Source organism: Apteryx rowi, unplaced genomic scaffold, assembly GCF_003343035.1.
Source record: "Apteryx rowi isolate R43461 unplaced genomic scaffold, aptRow1 scaffold_51, whole genome shotgun sequence".
NCBI classification, from domain to species: Eukaryota; Metazoa; Chordata; class Aves; order Apterygiformes; family Apterygidae; genus Apteryx; species Apteryx rowi.
The window spans coordinates 3,135,584-3,158,394 of NW_020450772.1; the positions used below are offsets into that span (position 1 = coordinate 3,135,584).

At 36.9% G+C, this 22,811-nt stretch overlaps 1 protein-coding gene across 6 annotated transcripts in view; it reads left to right on the forward strand.

Moving 5' to 3' along the window:
• The window catches only part of WDR33 (WD repeat domain 33), a 71,323-nt gene that overhangs the window by 18,538 nt on the left and 29,974 nt on the right, over positions 1-22,811 (forward strand). For 4 of the 6 annotated variants that reach the window (XM_026080165.1, XM_026080166.1, XM_026080167.1 and 1 more), the window contains exons 3-7: positions 1,341-1,409; positions 1,868-1,972; positions 2,601-2,696; positions 3,186-3,337; positions 5,114-5,211. In XM_026080165.1, coding sequence (XP_025935950.1) covers positions 1,341-1,409; positions 1,868-1,972; positions 2,601-2,696; positions 3,186-3,337; positions 5,114-5,211 — 520 coding nt within the window. Of the gene's footprint in view, positions 1-1,340; positions 1,410-1,867; positions 1,973-2,600; positions 2,697-3,185; positions 3,338-5,113; positions 5,212-10,222; positions 10,278-14,155; positions 14,225-22,811 lie in introns of those variants that run through there. The other 2 variants (XM_026080169.1, XM_026080170.1) reach the window with 2 other exon arrangements.

Sequence of the window (22,811 nt, forward strand, 5' to 3'; positions counted from 1 at the left end):
TATTAATTCCATAATGTAATTTTATGATCAAGATGCACTGTACAAGTGCTGGTTGTTAGCTCAGAAGTAGAATACAAATCTGCAAATACAGGAATTGTTGGAACCTCAACAGCAACACTGCAAAGGCATGATAAGCTGATTTAAATCTGCTGTGGCCAGTGCATGATTGTAGTTTGTAGATGTTAACCATTTAAATTTTTCTTTATTTTAAATTTAAAATGATCTTCTAGCATCTGTTTAAACACTAAATATTTAAAACATATTCTTGCATTTTAGGAATGCCCAAATAAGATTCTAGCAGCAGTAGACCTGCTTTAAAAATAATTTTAGTAGTTCAGGGCCTTTTTTTAGTTTGGCAGAAATAAGTAACCTCAAAACTGTGTTTACTTAAAAACAAACAAACAACCCCCCCCCAAAATAGCCCCCACCCCCCTGCCCCTAGATTTTGAACACTTGCAAAAAATTAAGATCCATCAGAAGTCAACTTCAGTCCCCGCTGCTATACCTTTGAGCTGATTTGATGTGGTCCTACAAAAATGAGAATAATGATTTACATGTTAGTCACTCTTGGCTTAAGAAATTCTGGCAAACTGAAGTACTGTGTGCCAGAAATGTTTCATCTAAAATTTCAGCTTACATTTCTGATATGAACAAAATACAAGTTGGTAAAATGTACAGCATGAAGTTAAAATAGATTTAGTGTGAAGCTAAGATAGATATCATCCTGAATTTAGACAAGCTACTATTCATGTCAAATGTTTTTTAAAAGGTGGTGTTTAACATTACAGAAAATTTAACATATTGGGGATATTTTTATCCCTTGGTTGTCTAAGTTTTATCAGTTTGAATGCATTGCTTTCTTTACTTGATGCTCCAACGACAGAGCTTTCTTTCTAGCTAATGTCAGCAGGTGGGATTTTTAGAGCTCATCAACACAGCTCCTAATGGGGTAAATGGCCTGAAAGTAAAGCTTTTGAAATGATTGAACATGCTTCTTGTATAGTACATGTTGGCCTTTGCAGCAAACTCCATCGTCTTTGCTATTGTAATGTGGCTTATTACATGGGACTGCTCCTTTCGTATTCTTATGCAGCAATTTTAAATTAGTGGTTTTGTTCTTATGAATTTGTCAAAGACTTTAAAAATTCTTCAGTCTGTTGTTTACGCCGTAGAAATTCTGCTGATTTCCTGAGACCTAAAGCTTTTAACTGAGTTTATTCTAAAATCTGTGGAGTGTATTTGAGATTTTCCAAACAGGCTGTCAATATGTTCCCATTTTCTGTTGTCTGAGAACAATGAAATATAGCCATGGTATGAACCAGGAGTTTTCTTCTTTCCAGAATAGAGTATGGCAGAGAGACCAGCGAGATATGCGAGCAATCCAGCCTGATGCAGGATATTATAATGATGTAAGTAAAACCTTTTTACTTCCAGATGAAGTTCTGTGGATAAAACTTTGTCCGGAAACGGGAAGGATTCTCCTGTCAGCTGAAGTTCTCTTTTTGTCCACAAGAGGTCTCAAAGATATGAAGAATGTCTTCGCCTTATGTTCTCTTGTTCTGTTGGAGTCTGTCCCTGAAAAGAGCCTGAAATGGGATAGGCTGTTAATTTTTGGACTTAAGAACTCTAATAATGCACTTAGCTTGCTAAATTTTAATAGGTTAGTTGCACTTGAAGGTGCTGGTTCTGGATGTTTGAGATGGTAAATCATGCAGGCTTTTGAACGCTTCTGTGGATTAATTCCTGGTAATATATCCCTGCAAATTAAAAACTTGCCTTTCCAGAAATGGGTGTTCAGAGGGTATGTTTTTCTTGCAGTTTCTGGTTAGAAATATCGCTACTAAACTTGTTGTTTCTTCTCTCGTAGTTGGTCCCGCCTATAGGAATGTTGAACAACCCCATGAATGCTGTAACAACAAAATTTGTTCGGACATCTACTAATAAAGTAAAATGCCCCGTATTTGTTGTCAGGGTGAGTATTGTATTGGTTTGCTTAGTTGCATTGTCTTAATTTAAATAAAATTATTGCTTAGTTGAAGAAAGAAACAAGATGATATCAGTAAAGGCTACTTCCAAATAAAAGTATCATGTGGAATGTGTAGACTCTCTGCCTTGTCTTTTTAGAAAGGGGTTTAGAAGAATTATAAGGTCTGAGTACAAAACAGTTGCATTTCCCACATTTTAATCAAAAACTTTCAGAATGTTTTTCTACTAATATATTTCGACTCACAGAAAAGAGGCTATTTGGTCTCTGTGCTGTTTGACTCTTGTAGCATCTCTAACTCTTCCGTGATGTCAACAGTATTGTGTTTAGTCTGGCTATTGTATGTTAGAAATGTACTGATGCCAATAAGATGTTTCTTCTAGGTGACTAGAATTTTTCATTGCTTTTTACAGTGGTCTTGCTTTGTCCCAGTGTTTCAAAAGTCCTCTGGCAAGGTTACGCTTTTTTTTCCCTCCATTTTACGTCCACTAGAAAATCATTTAATAAATATCTGTTCTGCAGATTCCTTGGAAAAAGCTTATGATTTACTTAGAGGATTATGAAGAAATATTTGGGTATTACCTTCTTGCAGTTTAATTAAATTTTTCTTTTGCAGTGGACTCCTGAAGGGAGGCGCTTGGTTACTGGGGCATCTAGTGGAGAGTTCACCTTGTGGAATGGACTGACTTTCAATTTTGAAACGATATTACAGGTAAATTCATCTAGCAAGGTTTCTGCTTATTTTCTTGCCGTCACAGAGCATGTTTTAGGCATACATCTTCATCTGCTCGTCATTGGTCTGTGGTCTAAGTGCAGTAATGGGAGCCTGAGAGGCTTTTTTATTTTTTCATCTGATCTGACCCTCTGTCATATTGTGGCTATAGGCAGTTCATTTAATGCTTCTCATTCATCTCCATATAGTATGCTAACTGTTTTCAAGGACATATTATGAATCTAAATTTAATAATAAAATACCATTTGGGAACTGAAGTGCAAATACTAGTCTTTTATTTAGAAGACAATTCTATACAGAGTAAGAAAATGGCTTTTTTCCACAAGAACTTCTCAAATCTAAGTAGATCATCATTGTATTCATTTCTTTGTTACAGCTGTTAAGTAGGAACTTTTCTGACTTTTGTGTTCGTGTGGGTCAGATAGTATTTGAACGTGTTTGCTAGAAGTTCTGTTTCTAACTTCACAGGCTCACGACAGCCCTGTAAGGGCTATGACTTGGTCACACAATGATATGTGGATGCTGACAGCAGACCACGGGGGATATGTGAAATACTGGCAGTCCAACATGAACAACGTCAAGATGTTCCAGGCACATAAGGAGGCGATTAGAGAGGCCAGGTTTATACACAATATACCATTTTCTGTAGTACCTATTGCCATGATTAGACTGTTCTCTAAGTGTATTCTGGGTGCAGAAATGCATGGGTTCTGTCAGATTCTGGGAAACTTCCTGCACCACATAAACACAGTATTTTCTTTTGTTTCCACATTCTCACCGTTTTGCTGGCACCTTTCTGAATTAGTATTGTCCCAGTATCCGCCTCTGCAATATGTTAGAGATGTATTTGTCTGCCGCATTTTGCACTGGTATTCTTTTCATTTTTATATGGTGACGATGTGTATCAGTTATTCCTTTTTATACGCACTGTGTAAGACGACAATTTCATTCCAAATAAAGAATTCAGTCTTTAATAATCTAACTGAATAAAATATAAAGCCTTCAGAAATAAAACACCTGCATAGTTCTCACAAAATAATGAAACGCTAAATAAAGTGAAGAACTGCTTGGCTTGGTGAAGCCAAGACTTCCAGTAATACTAAATACCCACGCAGATTGCCACATACAGAAGTCTAATGTTAATAATGAATGGGTTCTTCAAGCTTGAAACTGTAAGCAGACCATTGAAAAGAAGACTGTAGGACCTTCTCTTGGTTCAGTGTTTATGCCTCAGTTGTGCAAATGTCTATTTTATATTGAAAATGGAATCTAAAGTGATACTATCAGTAGTCTGTAAATGAAAGATGTTTCTAAAGCAAACTTGCACATAATCTTTAGTAAGATACGGAAATAGAAGATATGTTTTTAAAGTAAGCCTGAAGAGAAGCTGCAGACCCAAAATAAAGCTAAAGCAGTGTTTCTTCGGGTTCAGGTGCTGGCCCTTGGTGGTAAAGGTTCACTGCCACAAAAACACTTTCCACTAAGGTCACCATTTTTCTTTGATAGGGTGCAGTATTTCCTGCCAGAGTTTGGTTATGTGAGAAGTGCTTACATTTGGATTCAGTTACTGTCCATCGTGCCCATACGCTGAATTCCTCTGCTGTTTTAAGCCCCTTCCTGATCATAAAGATCTAGGATTTCAAGGGATTCTCTCGTGGTCTTTCACTGCACCAGAAAGGAAGTGGGTGCCTGTCAGTTGCTGGAGATGTTCTGGCCCTAATCATGTGGCTAAATAACTCCTTGCTTTTCCAGTGACTTTCGTCAAGCGATACTGACTGTTCAGTCTGGAAGCTTCTTCTATGTCTGTAGAATTCTTTTCGTGGTGGTGATGGGTGGGTAATAGGGAATTTTTCTAAATTCCTTTACAATAAATGGTACACTTGTTTTATATACRGTTTTTTTCCAACAGTTAATCCAACTAGCCTTTCCCTATGAACAGCTTTCCCTTATTTTTGCTTCTCTGCTGCAAAGCACCTGTGGCTGAAGAGGAGTTTTTTCCTAAGAACTGTTCTCCTGTGCTTCTACACAGTGTCACTCTTATGGTATTACCAAACATGAAAAACTAGGGTGACAGTTACCAAGTCATATTGATGTTGCTTCTCATCCTGCAGAGAAGGCGCTACCGTGTGCAGTCTTAGGTAGGAGGGTGCTAAGAAAAAAATTCTGGATTTTTTTCCTCATTTGACTGGGGAGAACAATGCAATAGTAATCCTATGCTAAATTCATGTCTTGTGATGAAGTGTCAGTTGGCAGGCACAGTGTTCACTTAAGTCCCTATGTTCAAATGCCTCCTTCAGTGTATAACACCTTACAGTATAATTTTGCCCTGTCTGAGAAGCATAGATAATCTGTTAAATGCTGACTTCTTTCCCCTGCTGTGTGTCTTCATGTAACAGTTTCTCACCCACGGATAATAAATTTGCTACATGCTCTGACGACGGCACTGTTAGAATCTGGGACTTTCTACGTTGCCATGAGGAGAGAATTCTTCGAGGTATGTGTACCAAAAGTACTGATTGGGGTATTTCAAGAGGGGCTAAACTTTTTTTTTAAGAAACAAAAAACCTAGGTGTACACAATACAGAAGTATCAGCTTGTCTCCATTTTTGTAATACATCGCTGTCTTAAATCCTCCGAACAAGTTTTTGCTTGGCTGCTGTTACAGGTGCCTTCTGTTCAAGCTGCAGTTCACCATGGCATTAGTCTGTTTACTGTCCACTTAAACTCTAAATATCGGAGGTGGACATAAGGACATTTTCCTACTCCTAATGTTGGCGGAAACAGAACCTGTTTCTCGATCAGGAATACGTTTACTTTCTCCATAGCTTGATCTTTGTGACCACTTTTGCTTCAGAACACACGTCTTCATGCAGAGGATTTCATTCTTTTCATGGGAGTACCTTTCATTCTGCTGTAGTAAGAGGCAAGTTAGTTAACTGTTTCTCAGCTCTTAAGAGAAGCAGAGCATTTAGGTAGAGAAAACAACTGAATCTTGATCGCACCATGCATAGCGCATGCAAATTACCCTATCTTCAGTTCAGTAGTTTTCTGTCCAGCATCTGCGCCCTAACTTCTGGTGCCTTTCCACTGGCTTCTTAGGAGCTTTCTCCTTTTTCTGCAACTTTATCGAGTAATAACACTAGCTTTTGACAACTGTTCCTTTCTTGCAGATGATGTCAAAGGTATATGATTTAGTAGGAAGATATGCTAAAGGCTGCTGAGAGATTGGTGGGGGATGTAGGCTTGCAGATAAACTGCAACAAAGACATGCAATAAAAACGGCATTTCTTGTTTAGGCGTGCAAGCTCATTCAGTGCTTTCTCAAACCAAGGATTTTTTTTTTTTTTAAAGTTATGCTTCCAACTTGGACCTGCATTATGTATTTTATGAATTACAGCTCTCCCTGCTTCTCTTGACTCTTAAGCTCTCTTCTGGTTTTACTAATGCAGTACTTTCAAACACCACTGCTCTGAAAAGACACTGGGCTCCACTGGGCAATGATGATTTTTCTATCGGAAGCTGTTCATAGGCATTACTATAGAAATGTGTTCTTTGCAGGAGCTGGAAGCAAATTTCTAGGCTATGTCATTTATATCCATTATTCTGGAAGGACTCAAACAAGTTTGGGACTGGTTTGCTTGATGCTTTACAGAAGAAATACATTCTGCACTAAACATGTCATTTTCCCTCCTCCGTGTCTGTACTAACTACTCCGTTAAGTTAAGGGTTTGCCTCCATGCAGAGTTGAATCCAATGTCAAGATTGAACTCCTATTCTTCTATGTTCTTTTAACTTTTTGCATAAAGCAGAAGGAAAAAAGCATTTAATTTAGGCCACAGAGAATAGAACTTGCATTACATATCCTTCGGTTACCTTGTGTACATGAACATTGTGAATGTATCTCAAATAGAGTTATGTTTCAATTTCTTATAGTCTGTACTTCTCAAGCTACAATTTTATTTTGCACAATAGCCCTGTAAAGAATAATTTGGCTTCTGCTTGTATGGCGTACCCATGATGCACTTCAACTTTTAAGTTGGAAATAATGTCAAAACTTCACATCTCTATATAAAATTGAACAGAACAGGTTATTCCTAGTTTCTGCTGTCTGATAGCAGGGGGGAAGAAGAAGAAGAAAAAAAACCTTGCAAGTTTTGGGGGGGGAGGGGGAACATTTTTGCAAAACATTTTGAGTTGGGTTTTTACTTAGTTTTGAGTCACCAGCACTATTTAACTGATCAGAAGACTTGCTCAAGAGGGCTGCGTGGGTAATTTAAGTAGCTTCCTCAGTGGGAAAAACACAGGCTTTCATTTGTTGTTTGGAGTTTAGTGCTTGTGGCTTTAGGAGACTGATCTTCAGCTTTTCACTTCTGCGTGTGCATTCTGCTTTTACATATTTAGGAGTAACCTGTGACATCTTATTTAGTACAGCCTTAAAAATGGGTAAATTCTGCCATTGCCATTGAAAAGCTGCAGTGGTCTGTAAACTACAATTCTGGTGGAACTTAATTAAAAATATATTTCATTTTACACATAAAGTGTTAGATCAAATAACATGATAATGAATGATTTCTAGCTTCTGATTTTACAGACTGTGCCTCAGCCACTCTGGTTAATATTGATGCCATGAAGTTAAAGAGATTCTACAGTGTGGTTTAGATCCAAAACTTTACTTCATGCATCATAATAGTCTTCAGGCTTTGCACACTGAATTATGAAGTCAAATGAAACTATCAATTTACAGTCAGATGTGTTCATAAAATAGTTATGACTCTCAGGGATAAAACATCAATATTACATTATTCCTACTGAGTTTTCAGCAACAAATTAGGAATGTGATTTAAAAACAAGCCTGAGGACTTTAATGCTATAGACTGCTTTTAAAACAGTTTTTATAAAGAGCATTAAAGGTAGTGGGGATGAACTTTGCAGATAGGAAATGGATAAAATCCTATAGTCTTGTAGATGCTTTTCTTTGCACCGTAATGAACTAACATAATTTATTTCCGCTATATGATGAAATGTTTCCCTTTGCTTAGAACTGTTCCAAAAGAGCAGTTTTAGTCTTATCTTCCAGGGATGATTGGGAAAGCAAATTGGAAGGGATAATTTACATGGGATTTTTTTAAGGTTTTGCTGGAATTCTTTCAGCTGTCCACAATAGTAGTTTCAGTAGTTAAAGCCATGAATATGTGGGCTGCATGAGAAACACGCCGGCTCACCGTATTCTAACTTCTTTTTTCGCCGAAATGAACAAAATAGGACATCCAGTGTTGCTTTTTGTAATGCCAGAAGTTCGGGATCTTTTTTCTTTAACCTGGCTCAGAGTCCCTTGGCTGCCCAAGCTTTTCACTGATTTTTGTTTCTTTGCTGCTGTTTCTACTTCTGTGGTTTTCCAGGGCATGTTAGCAGGGTGTGCGTGTGCATTTTAATCCCTCCCTTTTTTACATTTCGGTGTTAAAGTACCTGCAAATCAATCAGGCCCTTTTTAACATCATAAAGAAGAAAGAAAGATGAAAATTTTTGTTTCTTAGGAAATCATCTTTAAGCGAGTTATCCTGGAAGGTTTTGAAGGTGAGGGAAAGAAAGCGGCATCAACTATCTAATAGATACTTATCCGTTCCCCCCTCAATGCAGTTGTTGGCATTCTTTTCTCTTGAAGCAAAGCTGCTGTCTTCAGAAGTCTGCACCGGTAGTTTCTGCCTGTGTTAATTTCTGTGGCGTTACCATCTTAAAAGGATGGAGATGAGTCGACTTTGGTGCATTTGCTAAAATGCACTATTAGGAATCAAACTGTTGTTAAAACATAAATGCTTCCATTAAAATAACTAGGCATGGAAAGCAGTCTATAGAATAGCAGTATGTTGTTTTCATTTCATTAATCTATGACTCAAAGGCATTTCTGATAGTTGCACTTAAAACAGTAGCAGGTCTTTAGTCTAAACAATTACAGTGAAGTTAATGTCAGGACTCGTGCAAACAGCCCCCATTTCTGTAAGAGGATTCATGTTAATGCTTTTAATAGCATTAGCTACATCTGAAATAGTTCTGCTAAAATATATGCAGTAAAAGTTTGGTGTCCCTTTATTTTTATTCAGAAATTAAGGCAATTGGTGATAAAGCTGGTGGCCTTGAATCTCTGGGTACTGGGTCTGGGTGAATGTATTACTCGGAATATTCTGAGAAGATTATTAGCAAACACATGATTTCTAAATTTTTCACAGCATGAAATCATTGCTCAGGATGTTACAAATATATTTTAAAGGTTGGCATTTCCACTTTTATTCCTTTTTCCTCTCAACAGTGTCTCTCCTCCCCCCCCTCCCCCCCACGAAGCAGTAAGGATGTGTCTTTGGGAGGACTGCAAGGTTCAAAGTCAAGGTTTTAAAGTCTAGATTAGCTGTATGTTCCCAGGACTTTGGAGACTGCCTGATTTAAATAGGTCTTTTGGGGAAAATGAGTCTTCCTGGCTTTCTTAAGGATGGTGGTGGAGGGCTTCTTTCTGCTTTCTGGTTGTAAAATAGAATAGCAAACTAAACTATCTTCCAGCCAACATGACACATGTGGCAATCACGATTTCTTTACGTTCTGTCTAGATTTAAGATTTGCAATTTATAGCAGCATGTAATTTCTTACCAATATATGATTTAGTCTAAGGAAAAATCTTTTTGCCTGTATCTTTAGTAACATTGTTTTGACTGGAATTTCCTAGTCAGGCGTGAGATCAGTCCAAAAACTCATCAGTTACACGTGATATTTTGTATGTGCATATGTACGATTTTTCATCTGCTCACAAGTTCTGAAGGACGTGCCTTAACAGCTAGTCTTACTGAAATAACTCTGAATTTTTTTCTTTTCTTTTTCTTCCTTCTACTCTGTTTCACAGTATTCATTAGGGAATAAAATATGAAGTGCTTTAGTTGTTTAGATTCTGTGGTTTGTATACCCTGAGCTTTTCACATGAAGGTGCAGGATCTCTTCAAAGTTTATTTGATGTCCACTTCCCTAGTCACCTAGCAGATTCTGTACTTTAATTTAGAGGAGATGCGATCACTGGTTAAAAGGAACCTGAGAACCAGGACGAAGTCATGTTCCTTGTTCCATGCTACAACACACTTAACACGGCAGAAGTCTAGTATGTGTATACTTCAGTTTGCTCCTCTGCTTTTAAATACACATTACTCTTAGCCTTTGAAACAATAGAAATTTAGCTTCTAAAACTGTTACCTTTTCCGGATGTGTAATTGAACTCCACATTGGATAATTTAAAAGAAAAAATTCTTGATGTTTGCTGTTTCCATCTTTTTTCCCTTTTTTTATTTGAGGTTTTTCTTTTGATTGTTTTCCTTGCTTTAGTAGGGGAAGAAGACCCTGCGAATTCAAGAAATGCATGTATGCCAATACTGTGTTTCTTGTAAGCAGGTGTAGGATTTAAATTTTTAGCTTTTTGTATGGGCATGTTTCTTTGTGCTGTTAGGATTTCAGGTATATTCGATGTCTTTTAGTCTTCTGACGCATCCCTACATGACTGAATATTAGAAGGACTTTTCCTCAAAGCAAAAGCCCAAGATGAGATGAGACCTGGCTGATGTTGGCTGGCACCAACCATGTCATTCTAGAGAAGGCAAGTCTTTGAATTTTTGAACTTAAAAAGACAAGCTGTTTTGAAATGGCTAGTATTTAATTGGTTAAATCCCCTTTTTGTTAATGGTTTTAGTATGCCAGCCTATGTTCCAGGACTTTGATCTTGGTGAATCTTCATTGCTAAAGCAAAGTTGGGGAGTGAGGGTAAATTACCGCTAAGGTTTTTGAAATACTATTGCACTCGAGATGGCTGTGCATCAAGCTTTTCATGTATTTTAGTCAGAAACAGTGTTAAGGAACTGACTGGGATGGTTATAGTGAATTTGTTGGCTTTTTCCCTTTACTTAGAGTTCAGATGACTCTTGCTCAGAAATTCATGTCAATCCGATTCACTTTTCCAGTGATGCAGGAGCCCTTTTGCATGCATGGTGCTAGCCTTGATACTCCCTTTTTGGGAGCTGCATGCAGTAGTGTTCTTAGCACAGTGCTAATTGTGCTGCTAGCATTCACTTTTTAATTTCATTAGGAAACCTCTCTGGTGACTTTATGAGATTGAGTTTGAAATCTTGTATATGATTTCCAGCTTCATCAGTGGAAGTTATCAAGCAAAATATATTTTCCCAGTGCCTTCCTCTATGCTTTTCTCAGATTCAAGTAGCACTAGGAACTTGGAATGTGAGTGTCTATACACATTCTTGAAATACAGAGTTCATAGCGCTTCAGTCATTCCGCTTCTTGTTAGAGTGGTGTGTATAATCCACACATCAGAGCGGGAGAATCTAGTCCCTTTCTGCATGAAGCTCCTAAAAAAGGTGCAGTGGTGGTCTAACATCTCAATTTTATTCCTGAACATGACTTTCAAGGCTGTAATATTTTGGTTTCCTCTGCATAGGAAATCTTACTTGAGATGGACTTTGTTAAAACCTGTAGTTCTGTTTGTGTTGAAACAGAAGAAAGTCCATCTAAAAGTTGAGGAACTTTCTTGCTATGTTGACTTCTATCAAGTTTTTGTTTGTGAAGTGTTCTGGACTGGCCAAAAAAACCCACTTATTTTGATCAACTACACAAGTTCCTTGGCTTCTGTGACTAAAAGATGGTGGTGAGGGAGGGTAGCTTCATGATATAATTGCAAAATGATTTTGCTCTGCTCCCTAAAACGGTGCCAGGAGATCAGAGGCTTTTGGGAATTGACTACCTCTGATATGTATTTTTAAAAGCCTTTGGTTTATATTGCAGTTTTATTCTGAGTTATATTCTGGTTTAAATACAATATCCTAAGTTTTATATAATTCTGATTCTCATCTAGAATCCCATGTTTAAAAAAATCCTGAAAAACTAATAACTAAGAATATATAGGATTCTCAAAGAATTAAGAGATCATGAGAGATAAGTCAAAGTACTGTGCTTTAAAAGAAGTTCTACCGGACATTTCTGTTAGTGTTTTCCATAAGACAAGAATGGAGAGGCACTGAGTGAGAATGAGATTATTTCAGTGGTTCAACTTAAATACTTTTTTCCTCCCTGAAAAATACTCTGAAGCTAACATTGACGTAATCTATCACATTGGAGTCCAAGGACAAACTTTACACACAGAAAAGCTAATATTTGCTAATAAATCTATTTTGCTAAGCTTGGAATGCTGAAAAGCCCCAGTGTTTCAAGGGAGAGCCAACTCGTAATGCTGCTGGATAGAAGATACTTCCTTCAGAAGTTGTGCCTTTTGCCTCGTTAGGGTATCTTGCATCTGCTTCCTTTTGTGTGTTTGATAATTGCAAGTGGTAGATACCCTTCTGTACAGTTTGTTAGCATAAATATTTCAGTGGTGAGAACTTCTGTCTGCTGTGGCTATGTACAGAAGCGACCTTACTATGTCACAACACTGGGCATAGTGTTCAAGATAATCAAGATCACACTTTCATCGAGAACCATTGATGCAGGAGTGAGCTTTGTCCTAAAGCCCTGCTCATCTTTGTTGAGAGAGGAGAAACATGATCTAAAGCAGGTTATATTGATCTTAATGAAGAAAAGTACTGTTAGTAAGATAATACCAGTCTTCCTTTTCCAGCGCGAGTAGCTGTAAAGGATGCAGATTATGTCCATAAATAATGGAAGCTTCTGTATATCCACTCACCAGTATTTGTTGTCTCAAAAGTTCTCAGCAGAAACAAAATACCTGTGACATAACATTTCTGGTCTGGAGTTAGGCTTGTGCAAATGATAATAACCTGTCGTCTTTCACAAAATCTTATGTGGATAAATACTCAGAATTGGGCACTTCATTTCATTATGGAATCTTCCAATCTTTCATCTGACATTCCAGTTCCTACTTGAGTGTAACTACAGAAATATGTTACTTCTGAATAAATTTTAGAAGTCTTTAAAAAAACAAAAAATGCAAATCCTTGGTGAACATAGATCCATGCCAGTGCCTCAAAGCATTCCATGCAGACTTCCTGACTGCAGTTTTCCTTTGTGTGGGGATTAAGAGGACTGCTTTCTGTGCATCTTCTAGTCACTGTATTCAAAGCTTTTGTGGATCTAAATAAGCATAGACTCTGCAATGCATTTGGTATTTCCTTTTGCACCATTTCAATTCTGCATGCTCAAATTATTTCCTGGAATAGGTATTTTTAGCTCTGAGTAATATTCTGGTTTAGTAGCAAGACACTTTATATCAAGTTTTACCACATGAATAGCTTTGCAGTTCTGATGCTTAAGGTTACAGGTTCATATGGACAGCCAGACACTAGGGGATAGGGAGATAGTGTGCAAATGTTTTGCCTAAATTAAAGTGGTATTTCTTTCTCTCTTCCATTGCTGCTTGTCCTTACTTTCTCATGAGAAAGATGGACCTACTCATCTCATGTGTTGCATTTGCAGGAAGACAGCAGAGTCAAAGAGTCAGAGAGAAACTGGGAACGTGGGGTTATGTAGAAGCCTGGGAGAAAGGGTTAAAAAGGAACCCTAAAAAAATGAGAGAAGGGTTGCTAGAATTGTGAAAGATAGCAAATAAGAAAATGGGGAGGCTGCATAAGTGTGAGAAAACTTAATAAAATAAGGACGGATGATGTAATGATTGAGGAAATACAGTGGCAATGAGAGAAAGGAGATGGGAATGAAGTGGCAGGAACTGGGAGAATTTACCCTGCTGACACTGGTGGGACAAACCAGGGCAAAGGGAATTGCTGGAGCAGCCAGAAGAGGCTGTGCTTGGGTGGTTGAATGAGACACTTGGGAGCTGCTGTGATCAGACGCGAGTGGACAGTATGTAGTGTATGAAAAGCATGTGTATGTGTGTGTGGAAAGCGTGTAATATGCATACCCATCTACATATACATACTTTTTCCCCTAATATCTTTTAAATTCTACATTCTAAATCTAAGTCATGACTTCTAGAGACTTACATATGAAGAGTTTGAGTACAGTTAGGAGCATGTTCTGTATTCGTTCGGAAAATGAGTGTGGAGTGCTATTTTAGTGAGCTAATGATGCCATCATTCTTTCTGTATCTAGGAGAAAGCACACTCTCAGCTTGCTTAAAAGCTTCTTGTCTCTTATCAGTCCCTAAGAAATGTTATGGATCTTCGTATTTGTTTTTATGTTTTGACACTGTCTACTTAACGCCTGTAAAACTAAAATATCTAATAGCTGCTCTTCAGACCTAGGGCTAGCTCTGGATAGTTTCAGTTCAGAGTATATTCAGTGCAGGCACATACATGCAAAATGTGCTTGATTAGATTAAGCATGCAAACACACAGTGGAAATTTATTTCAAGTAGAGTTCCCAAACTTTCCAAGCAACTGAATTTCATTTCACAATGAAAATACATTTTTATTTAATTTTGCCACTTACAGGTAAAGGCTTTTTTCTTGAAAAGAAAGCTCTTCTGAAGTGAAGACATTTTGATCTTTACTGTTGAAAAGGTGTGTATGTTGCAGGTAGAGTAACAGTCTTAGAATTTTTCTCATAGTGACTACTAATGCTATAGTTGAGTTATGGAAATTGTGTAAAGTGTTACAGACTTCCATTTTGGAAGTGTCAAACCACAGTTCGTATTTTATGGAGGAAATTTTTTAAACCTATCTTCTGAAAATTAAAAGATGCTGGGGCTGTTAAGTGCCTCAACTTTCAAAGAAGCRCAGCCTTAAGGATCAGATGTACAGCCACGTAAGATGAAACTGTAATGTTACAAAAAATATTTATCTTTAAAAGTTTCAGAGTAATGTTTCTTCCATCCTTGAGTGTTTGGATTACTGTTGGAAAGTAGTAATTCTTATCTCAGTGGAATCACCTGCTCTCTCGAGTTCTGCAGGACATTATTTTGATATGTTATGCACTCCTTCAAGTTCTGGCCTGTAAGTGACAATTTTAAAGCACAAACAGTTTAGCTGTGTGTTCTTTTTAAAATGTAATATTTTCTTAATATTAGCCATAGTGTGCATATATTGATTTCAGTCAAGATATGTAGATAGATCTGTTCCAGATGTAACTACAGCCACGTAAAGGTGTGGTTGTATCACTTCAGAACGATTTTCTGGACAAGGCCTTAGTCTGCAAGGATTGTAAGAATTTTGCATATTTTGTCTTTGAAGATAGAAAGTCATTGTAAATGCTGTTAAAGATCCTGTTTTGGCCACTTATTATTCATAGAAATTGGATGTGTATCTGCTCACCAAAATTAGTTTTTAAAGGTAGCGTATAATTACTATAAAAATAGCCTGGCCTGAGAAACTGGAAGTTAAGTATAAAAGGACTGGAGTAGGAGCAAGGTGCTCCAGCAAGTTCCCAAGATCTCAGAGACCAAATTTAAAATTTCCCTTCAAAAAAGCTCAGGGATGATGTGTGGTCTTGGCAGCTTAAAATTGGGAAAAATAGTATCTTTTTGTAAAAAGCAAATGCAGCTTTTTGGTGTGGCCTGACAGATGCATGTTTTCTACAACATGCAAAGTAGCTTTTTTCCTTGTCTTTTTATTTAAAATGATACAGCATAAAATATTTTAAACGTTATTAAAATCTCTTATGTTTTTAACTTCTGTCACTTAAAAAGTCTGCCCACAAAAACAAAGTGATTTGTAACACTTGATAAACTAGTGGTGTAACTGGAGCTATTCCAGACCTCAAAMAAAGGATCAGATGAATTGAGGGGGAAAAAAGTAGCTCAGTATTCAGTCTGGTTTTTGTTATTCCAAAAGATTTTAGGGAAAATCAAGTCTTCGTATTTATAAAATAATATTACATTTGAACTTCTCTTTCTGTCCTCTCCTGAATGATTCAGCTCTGTTTTATTTTTCTGTCTTAAGATAGTGTTTCTAATGCCTTTGGGTAGCATACCTTACTCTTGTGTCTAAGCAGCTGCAATTTAAGGAAGGCATAACTCTGATTACTATTTATTATTCTCATGTTGAGAATTTGCATACCAAGACTGCCTTAGCATCCTTGTTTAATACAAGGCCTACTACTCACTGAGAACTTTTTTTCATCAAAAGTTGAGGTTCTAGCTTTATAAATGATTAGTATACAGAAAGATTAAAAAATCTGGATATCTTTCAGCTCAATGAAGAACTGAAATTTTTTTGTCAGACTTTCCATGAGGAAAATTTTTGTCCAAGACTGGCAAAGAATTTCAAACAACAACATTTCCTTTGAAAACAGAAATTTCTTGAGTCCTTTTATACGTAGAGATACGTAGCACAAGTTGATATATAAATGATATTCACAGGTAAGTAATTTCCTGTTTAAGTCTTCTCAAAAGCTTGAGATCAGACTCTTGTTTGATGTTCCAGCTATGTTGCCATGATAAACCAAATATTATGGTGAACTTATAAGTTCTAATAAGAAAAAAAAATACAGTTAATCTCCTTCTGTAGTCCAGCAAAAAACATATTCAAGATGCCATTCTTACAGGGGAGGTGGAGGGTGTCATTTTCCATTTTTTTTTAGCCGTTTTAATGGTGCAATGGAACAGTGTGAGAGCTTTGCTTAATTTTAGATATTATGCACTCTTAGGCCTTGGAGGTTTTCAAAACCACACTGGATAAAGCCCTGAACAATCTGGTCTGACCTTATAACTGACTCTTGGAGCAGGAGGTTGGACTAGAGATCTCTGAGGTCCTTTCTAGCCTGAATTATCCTATGATGTTATGATATTGAATTCCCCTCTTTGGTCCCATGTTGTGGGATTATCATCTTTTGAATGTTAAGATCTTGATATTTGTCTATCTCAGGCTGGAGGGTTTTTGCTTTAGGAACAAAAAATTGTAGTGATTTAATTGTTAATTACCTTCAGCTGTACACCTGAATATATGACATAAGGAACTGATCTTCAGAAGACTTATCAAAAATTCATTATTTTTTAGTTTGGTTCTTTTTCTCCCTACTTTTAGCATGATTGGAGAAAATGCACACTATGGTTGGATTGGAAAGATTTGCTAATGTTTAGTGGAACTTCTTCCAAAGATGATAAATGTTTGATCGTTCCATAGAGATTGACTGTTTGCCTTGAACGTTACTGAAGTTGAAGTACTTGCTTAGAGTACTCCTGTAAACAATGAAAATTTGCAGTAAATAAGATGGAAGATGTGATAGAAAGCTGCCTGGATCTTTCACGCTCCATCTGATCATATATTAACAATGAGGTAAAAATATATATGTATTTATGTTTTGGGTTTTTTTTTTCCGGCCTCTGTGGGTATCCAGCCTTTATGATCATACCCGGCAGCACATTTTATTGGCTTAATACTAGTTTGCTGTTTCCTCGCCTGTTTCCAAATCACACAGGCCTGAAACATATTGTGCATGCAGTGTTATAAAGTCCTAAAGCATATGCACAGTTAAAATAATTGGTAATGTTTGCTTTAAAAGAAAAAAAGGAAGAAGTAACTTATACTACCTTACTCCTTAAACTGAACCTGCCTGGGCTTGCCCCCCTGCTTTGTCACTTCTGTTCTTGAATATGCATTTTTCTAGATTGTGTTTCTAAATTCTCCAGAAGAGCCGTAAGTAGGCTCAGCCTGTTTGCGAGCAGCATTCTTTATGTCTAGATGAAATGGATATTACAAAATACTTTTTCTTTAGAACAAAAGCTGGTCAACACAGGTGTGTACATGAACAGTTAAATACACTATCCCAGGTCCTGACTGGCCTTTATGTCTAAAATAAAATATTTGATGTTTTCATGTTCTGGAATAATAACAGAAGACTGCACAATATTAAATGTAGTTTTGAGACTGCAAGTTATCTTAAAGTTAACAGAAGAAAAAAAGTTACTTTGTCTTGAAATGTGCTACTTTAAGCACTCAAAAATCCAAGCCAGATTTGTTCTAGTGTTTCCATTTTTCTCTCAAAACTTCCATGGTTTTTGAAGGAGTAACAGAAATCCAAAGAAATTGAATTTGGAACTTTATCTGAATGAAGTGAAAGGATCCTTGTAGTCTTCTACAGATGAGTTCAGAAGGGAATAACAATTAATTTCAAATCTGTGGGCGTAATTCCCCTTTCTAAATCGTAATTAATGAGTACCAAGGAACAGTTAGGCATAGAAAATACTGCCTGAACACTTATCAGACATACTTGTATATAGCATAGCGGAAAGGCTAAAATTTTTAGCAAGATATCTGCACTTTGTTTTCTGAAGATTGACTAGATCTGCTGCTTGGTGTGTGTTGCGGTGTTGTTACTGCTTGCTATTTGTGCCTGGCAAGAAGAACTACATTTTCTTTAGGCCTGCCTTCTGCTCTTTCTTATTTATTGGGGAGTCATGGGGAGAATTGATGCTTTTAATTAGATCAGCTGATATATATTGAGGAAAAGGTCAAAAGAGCCACACCAGCCTGTCTTAAGGACTCAAAAACTTGCCTATTCTAGATCGGCTGATATAGGTGGATGATAAGATGTCATCTTTTCCCTATGGATGTTGCTCTATGCTCTCAAGCCATCACAGCTACAAAAACATATCGCTTCCTTAGCGGGAACTCCACCTACCTACTTAAAATAAATGTATAAGGTTCTCTCTCTGGCAATATGCACATTCTCAAAATCATTATTCTCTTGCCTAGTTTACTAAATCTAGCAATTAGGAACATTGATAATGTTGATGAATATGCATTTCTGTAGATCACAGTTCTCCATTTGGAAGTCCTCACTCTCCAGAGAGTCACAAGTAGGAATATGGTATTGAGGGTAGGAATGGAAACAGCAAACTCACTCAGCCTACTTTTACTTTCTTTTCTTTTTACATTAAATTGATTTGTGCTCTGCAGTTGTAGTCTGGAGATCTTTGGGCAAAGGTAGGTTCTTTAAGTCTTTCACACCATTCCCAGCTTATTGGGAATCTCCTTTGTTTCCAGACAAGGGAATGCAGAAAAAATGGTGATTCCTATCATCTACACAAGCATATGAGATTTGTTATTTCTGTAGTATATATTGGTTTTGCTCACAGTTTTGGACCAGGCTTTTATAAAAATGGATTTGGAAATTTTAATGCTAGTATTTAACTTAAATAACATGAACACAGAAATTCTTAAAGTATGGTGGAGGCTTTAAATAGCAGGTGCTTTCCTGCAGGCCGTTATTCTAGAGCTGTAACTACAACTTCCTTGTAAGAAAAAACCATCCTGCTTGCTCAGAGGCTTCTTCACATGAAATGTGCTTCTCCCACTTTGCCGTGCTTTTTCCTGTGCCAAGGAATTCTTCAAGGAATGTACTTTCTCCCTAAGAGCACTTGCTTTCTGTGTTTCAGTCTACACGTTCAGCATGAGGATTTCTATTCCTAACAAGTCTAGGTGAAAATTCTGGCAATTATTAAGTCTGTCTGTGTTCTGCACAATGGGTGAAGTCGCCTTAGCTGCGAAGTTCCTGCAGAGCTCTGTCCTTTCAAGTAGCATCACTGGAGCATCCAGCAAGCCCTAGCACTTGCTTGAAATTCAAAGAAGGTTCTAATAGTGGCATTTTCTTCCACAGAAATTATTTACTAGAAATACCAGAAGTTATTTTTAAAACCTTACAAAATATTTTATCGACCAAATTAATAGGTTTTGTTCCAATAGACTTTTGGTATTTGAGTTAGTTTTAAATTTTTTTGCAAGTTGTCAGGATGCAAGTAAAGAGTACGAATTAGACATGTTTTCCTGAAAAATGCCTGAAGTATTTGTTAGAGCAGCATATCTCACAAGAATGTAATGTAAATCATATAGTAGTGATATTTGAAAATGAGCAACTTTAGAAGTTTTAATTTTTATTAGAGGAATTTAATGTTATGGAAAGTACCGTATTGAAAACTTTAGAAATTAATGTTGCGTTTACTAGGCAAGGAGACTATTAGAAGCCATACAGGTTTTTTTTTTTTTCCCTTCCATATCTGCTCTTTGCAGCTCTTGTGCAGAAGGTGGGATGCAGCAGTGAAAAGAAAACTCATTTTTCAATTAATTGCAGTCCATGGCTCATTGATGCCAGTGGCTGTGAATTGGACATCTGCATAGTAGCAACCGCTTATCCTGCTGATTTAGGGAACATGTTCCACTTGCCAGATGTTGTATGAAGCAGTCTAAATAAATTATTTGATAGTGAAAAGGGGTAAATTTCACAGCCCTTCAGAAAATCCATCCCTCTCTGCAAGAGTTTCTCTTCATTCACTCAGCAGCAGCAGACTTTTCATAAAACAGTATGATAGATAAATCGAGCTTTCATTTAAAAATTACTAAAACTTTTTTATGAGCTTCTCTGTACGTGAAGGCAGGAATAATGTTTTTTACTGCTTAATTTGCTGTAGAATATGTGTCATGTATAGTGCATTTCCCTGTAGACATCACATAGTAGAACCTTAAACCCCTTGTGGTCTCTGCTCTGCAAAAGCTGTGTGGAGGTAGGGGCACAGTCAGCCTCTTCGATGGGCCACCGTGGGGAGATTAGGGTACTGCTGATGGAGTACAAATCATGAAAGCCCAGTCTCCAGTAGGTGAAGAATCTGCTATTCTTAAAAGCAAATATTTTTCAGCCTGCGGTACTGTTTTCTCCAATGTAGTGCTGGTGACGCAGCTGATCACATTCATGACACAAGTCATTAACACTTGTAACGCTGCATCTTCTAGCAGCAGGTAATTCACAGGGGAATATGTATTCCAAAGCGAGAGACTAGTCTAACGAAGGTGGTGTATTCTGTGTACCAAAGCAATAACTGTATTTTAACTTGCACTGAAAATAAAGTGTTGACATGGGATTATAACTTCTAAAGCTTCCTTTTTTTGTTAACTTTTTAAGGTTAAAAATGCTCTTTGATGCTCCCGAATACAGGGTTGCTGTATTAACAAAAATATTAAAAATTAAAATGTAAAATGTGGCAGAACTCTTATCTTGCATCATTTTGCCAACAAAGATCTTTTATGTTTCAGTTTCTTCAGTGGTTACTTCTGTAGCAAGGGCATGCTCTTATATAGCATTTTCTAAAGCAGAAGCAATGCCCTTTTCTGCAACGGTCATTTTTTTGGTCCCCACTTTTATTAGTGTTCGAGTGGGACCATGTATGGAGATTCATCTGCAGAAGTGGAGATGATACTTCACTGCCTCTCCCACAGTCCCTGCCTTTCTGAAGTCCAGTTTCCCAAAAGAGAAGTATAGCAATTTTCCCTTCCTCAACTTAGCTATTTCTGCACTTTATTTGAAGAGCACAGATCAGTGCCATTTGAGGGTCAGGATAGCAGCCTTTTATTCACGATAACCTTTCCCTCATTATTTATGTTCATAAGCTGCTTTGTTCTTCCTGTTAATCTGTGGGCATATGACATTTTTCCAAATGCACTTCCTTTTAGCGTCTGTCTTGGATCCTTTTTGGTAGCTGCTTATATGTACTGGTTTGTATACTGGTGAGACTGGAAGGGTATTTTACATTCCCTTCTACCTTTTTTTGTACAAGATAAAAAAACTTTAAAAATTGCTACAGAAAGGATCGAAAGAAATCTAAAGATTCCTTAGGAAAGAGCTTCTTTCTTATCACATCCATGCTGTTTTGCCTCATTTTTAAGTGGTTATGCTAGTTGGAATTTTCTGTTGGTGGTTTGAGCCCACATTTTTTACACAGCTGCTGTTGACTTTTGCATGATCAAGGATTAGCAGATATCTTGCTGTAGTGGTATATTATAACTTACTATTTCAAAACTCATAAAAAAATTATTGTGTCCCATAGGTAAGTTGTTTATATTTTCAACTTTTATTTCCAGAATAGGGTATAACTAAAATCTCTAATATTACGGCTTCTGTGCTGGTCTTTCAACTCATCTTCTCTTACAATACTACAGGCAAGGTCAATGTTTCAGAAAAATTGATTTTTTTTTCTTTTTTTTCCTCCTCAGCATTGCTGAGAAGGTAGTCTGAATTGTTTTTTCCCATATGGGATCTTTAATTCCCTCTTTTGTCCATGTCATATGACTTTATGCTGTAGGATTACTGTAGATCTAATTACAGTGCAATAGTAAGTATATTGCATTTCCTACCAGCTTTTTTATGATAATTCAAAACTTTCTAAAGTTCAAAAAGTATTTAAGATTAACCTTTTTTTTTTTTTCCTGAGAGCATATTCTGTTTGACTAACAATTTCTGAATATTCTTTAATTGGAAAATTGTCATTTTGAAAATTAGGCAGTTTCAGGTGCTTACATGGAGGAGTATGCAGTGACATCCAGATGTTTGCTCTAGGTTTAGATGTGGCATTTTAATTGAAAGCTTTTTCTGCTTCTAGGAAGAAAATTTTTCTGTTCTAATCAATCTTTTTTTTTTTTTTTTTAATCCGGGAAAGATGCGCTCAATTCTTGAGAATATGCACTTAATATAGAGGTATAGTTGCAATATGCTGTTACAATACTTCCTTGCAAACTCAACATCATTTTTTTGTGCTTATTTTGGAGTTTATAACCTGCTACTGCCCACGCGTACCCGTCTAAGTTCAAATATGGATTCAGTCATAGACTGCATCATGGAGGGAAACAACACACTTAAATGCTTGTTACAAAGTATGTATCTTTTCTGACATTTTTAATTCCTTTGAAGTCATAAGTAGAAAAGGTCTGACTTGCAGTCATTTCAAGAAGCATAGGATTCAAAGAAACATTCAGTTCATCTTTATTTAATATGGTATGATAGATTTTAATTCTTATATCCTCTATTCTAATCTTGGGGGTGAAGGACATTCCCTTAATATATTGTTGTGGGAAATCTGTTTCGCACCTAATTTTTGCCTGAAGAGCAAATAGTATTTTCTTTTCTGTACTTTAAATCAAATACCACTTGTTTTGTTCACATTTATGTGTGACATTAGTAAATAACTTGAACAGCGTTTTCCACCAATTGTTGCTGGCCCTTTTTTTTGGAACCCTACTTACAATTGCTCGTAGACCGCTTGGCCTTTCTGCTTCTCATAACCACGTGTGCCATCTTTTACACGTTCTCCATTTTCCACCCTGATTTTGGTATATCTGAGTTATTTAAGTACTCTTTCGATTGTTTTATCCCATTTCTTCCTGT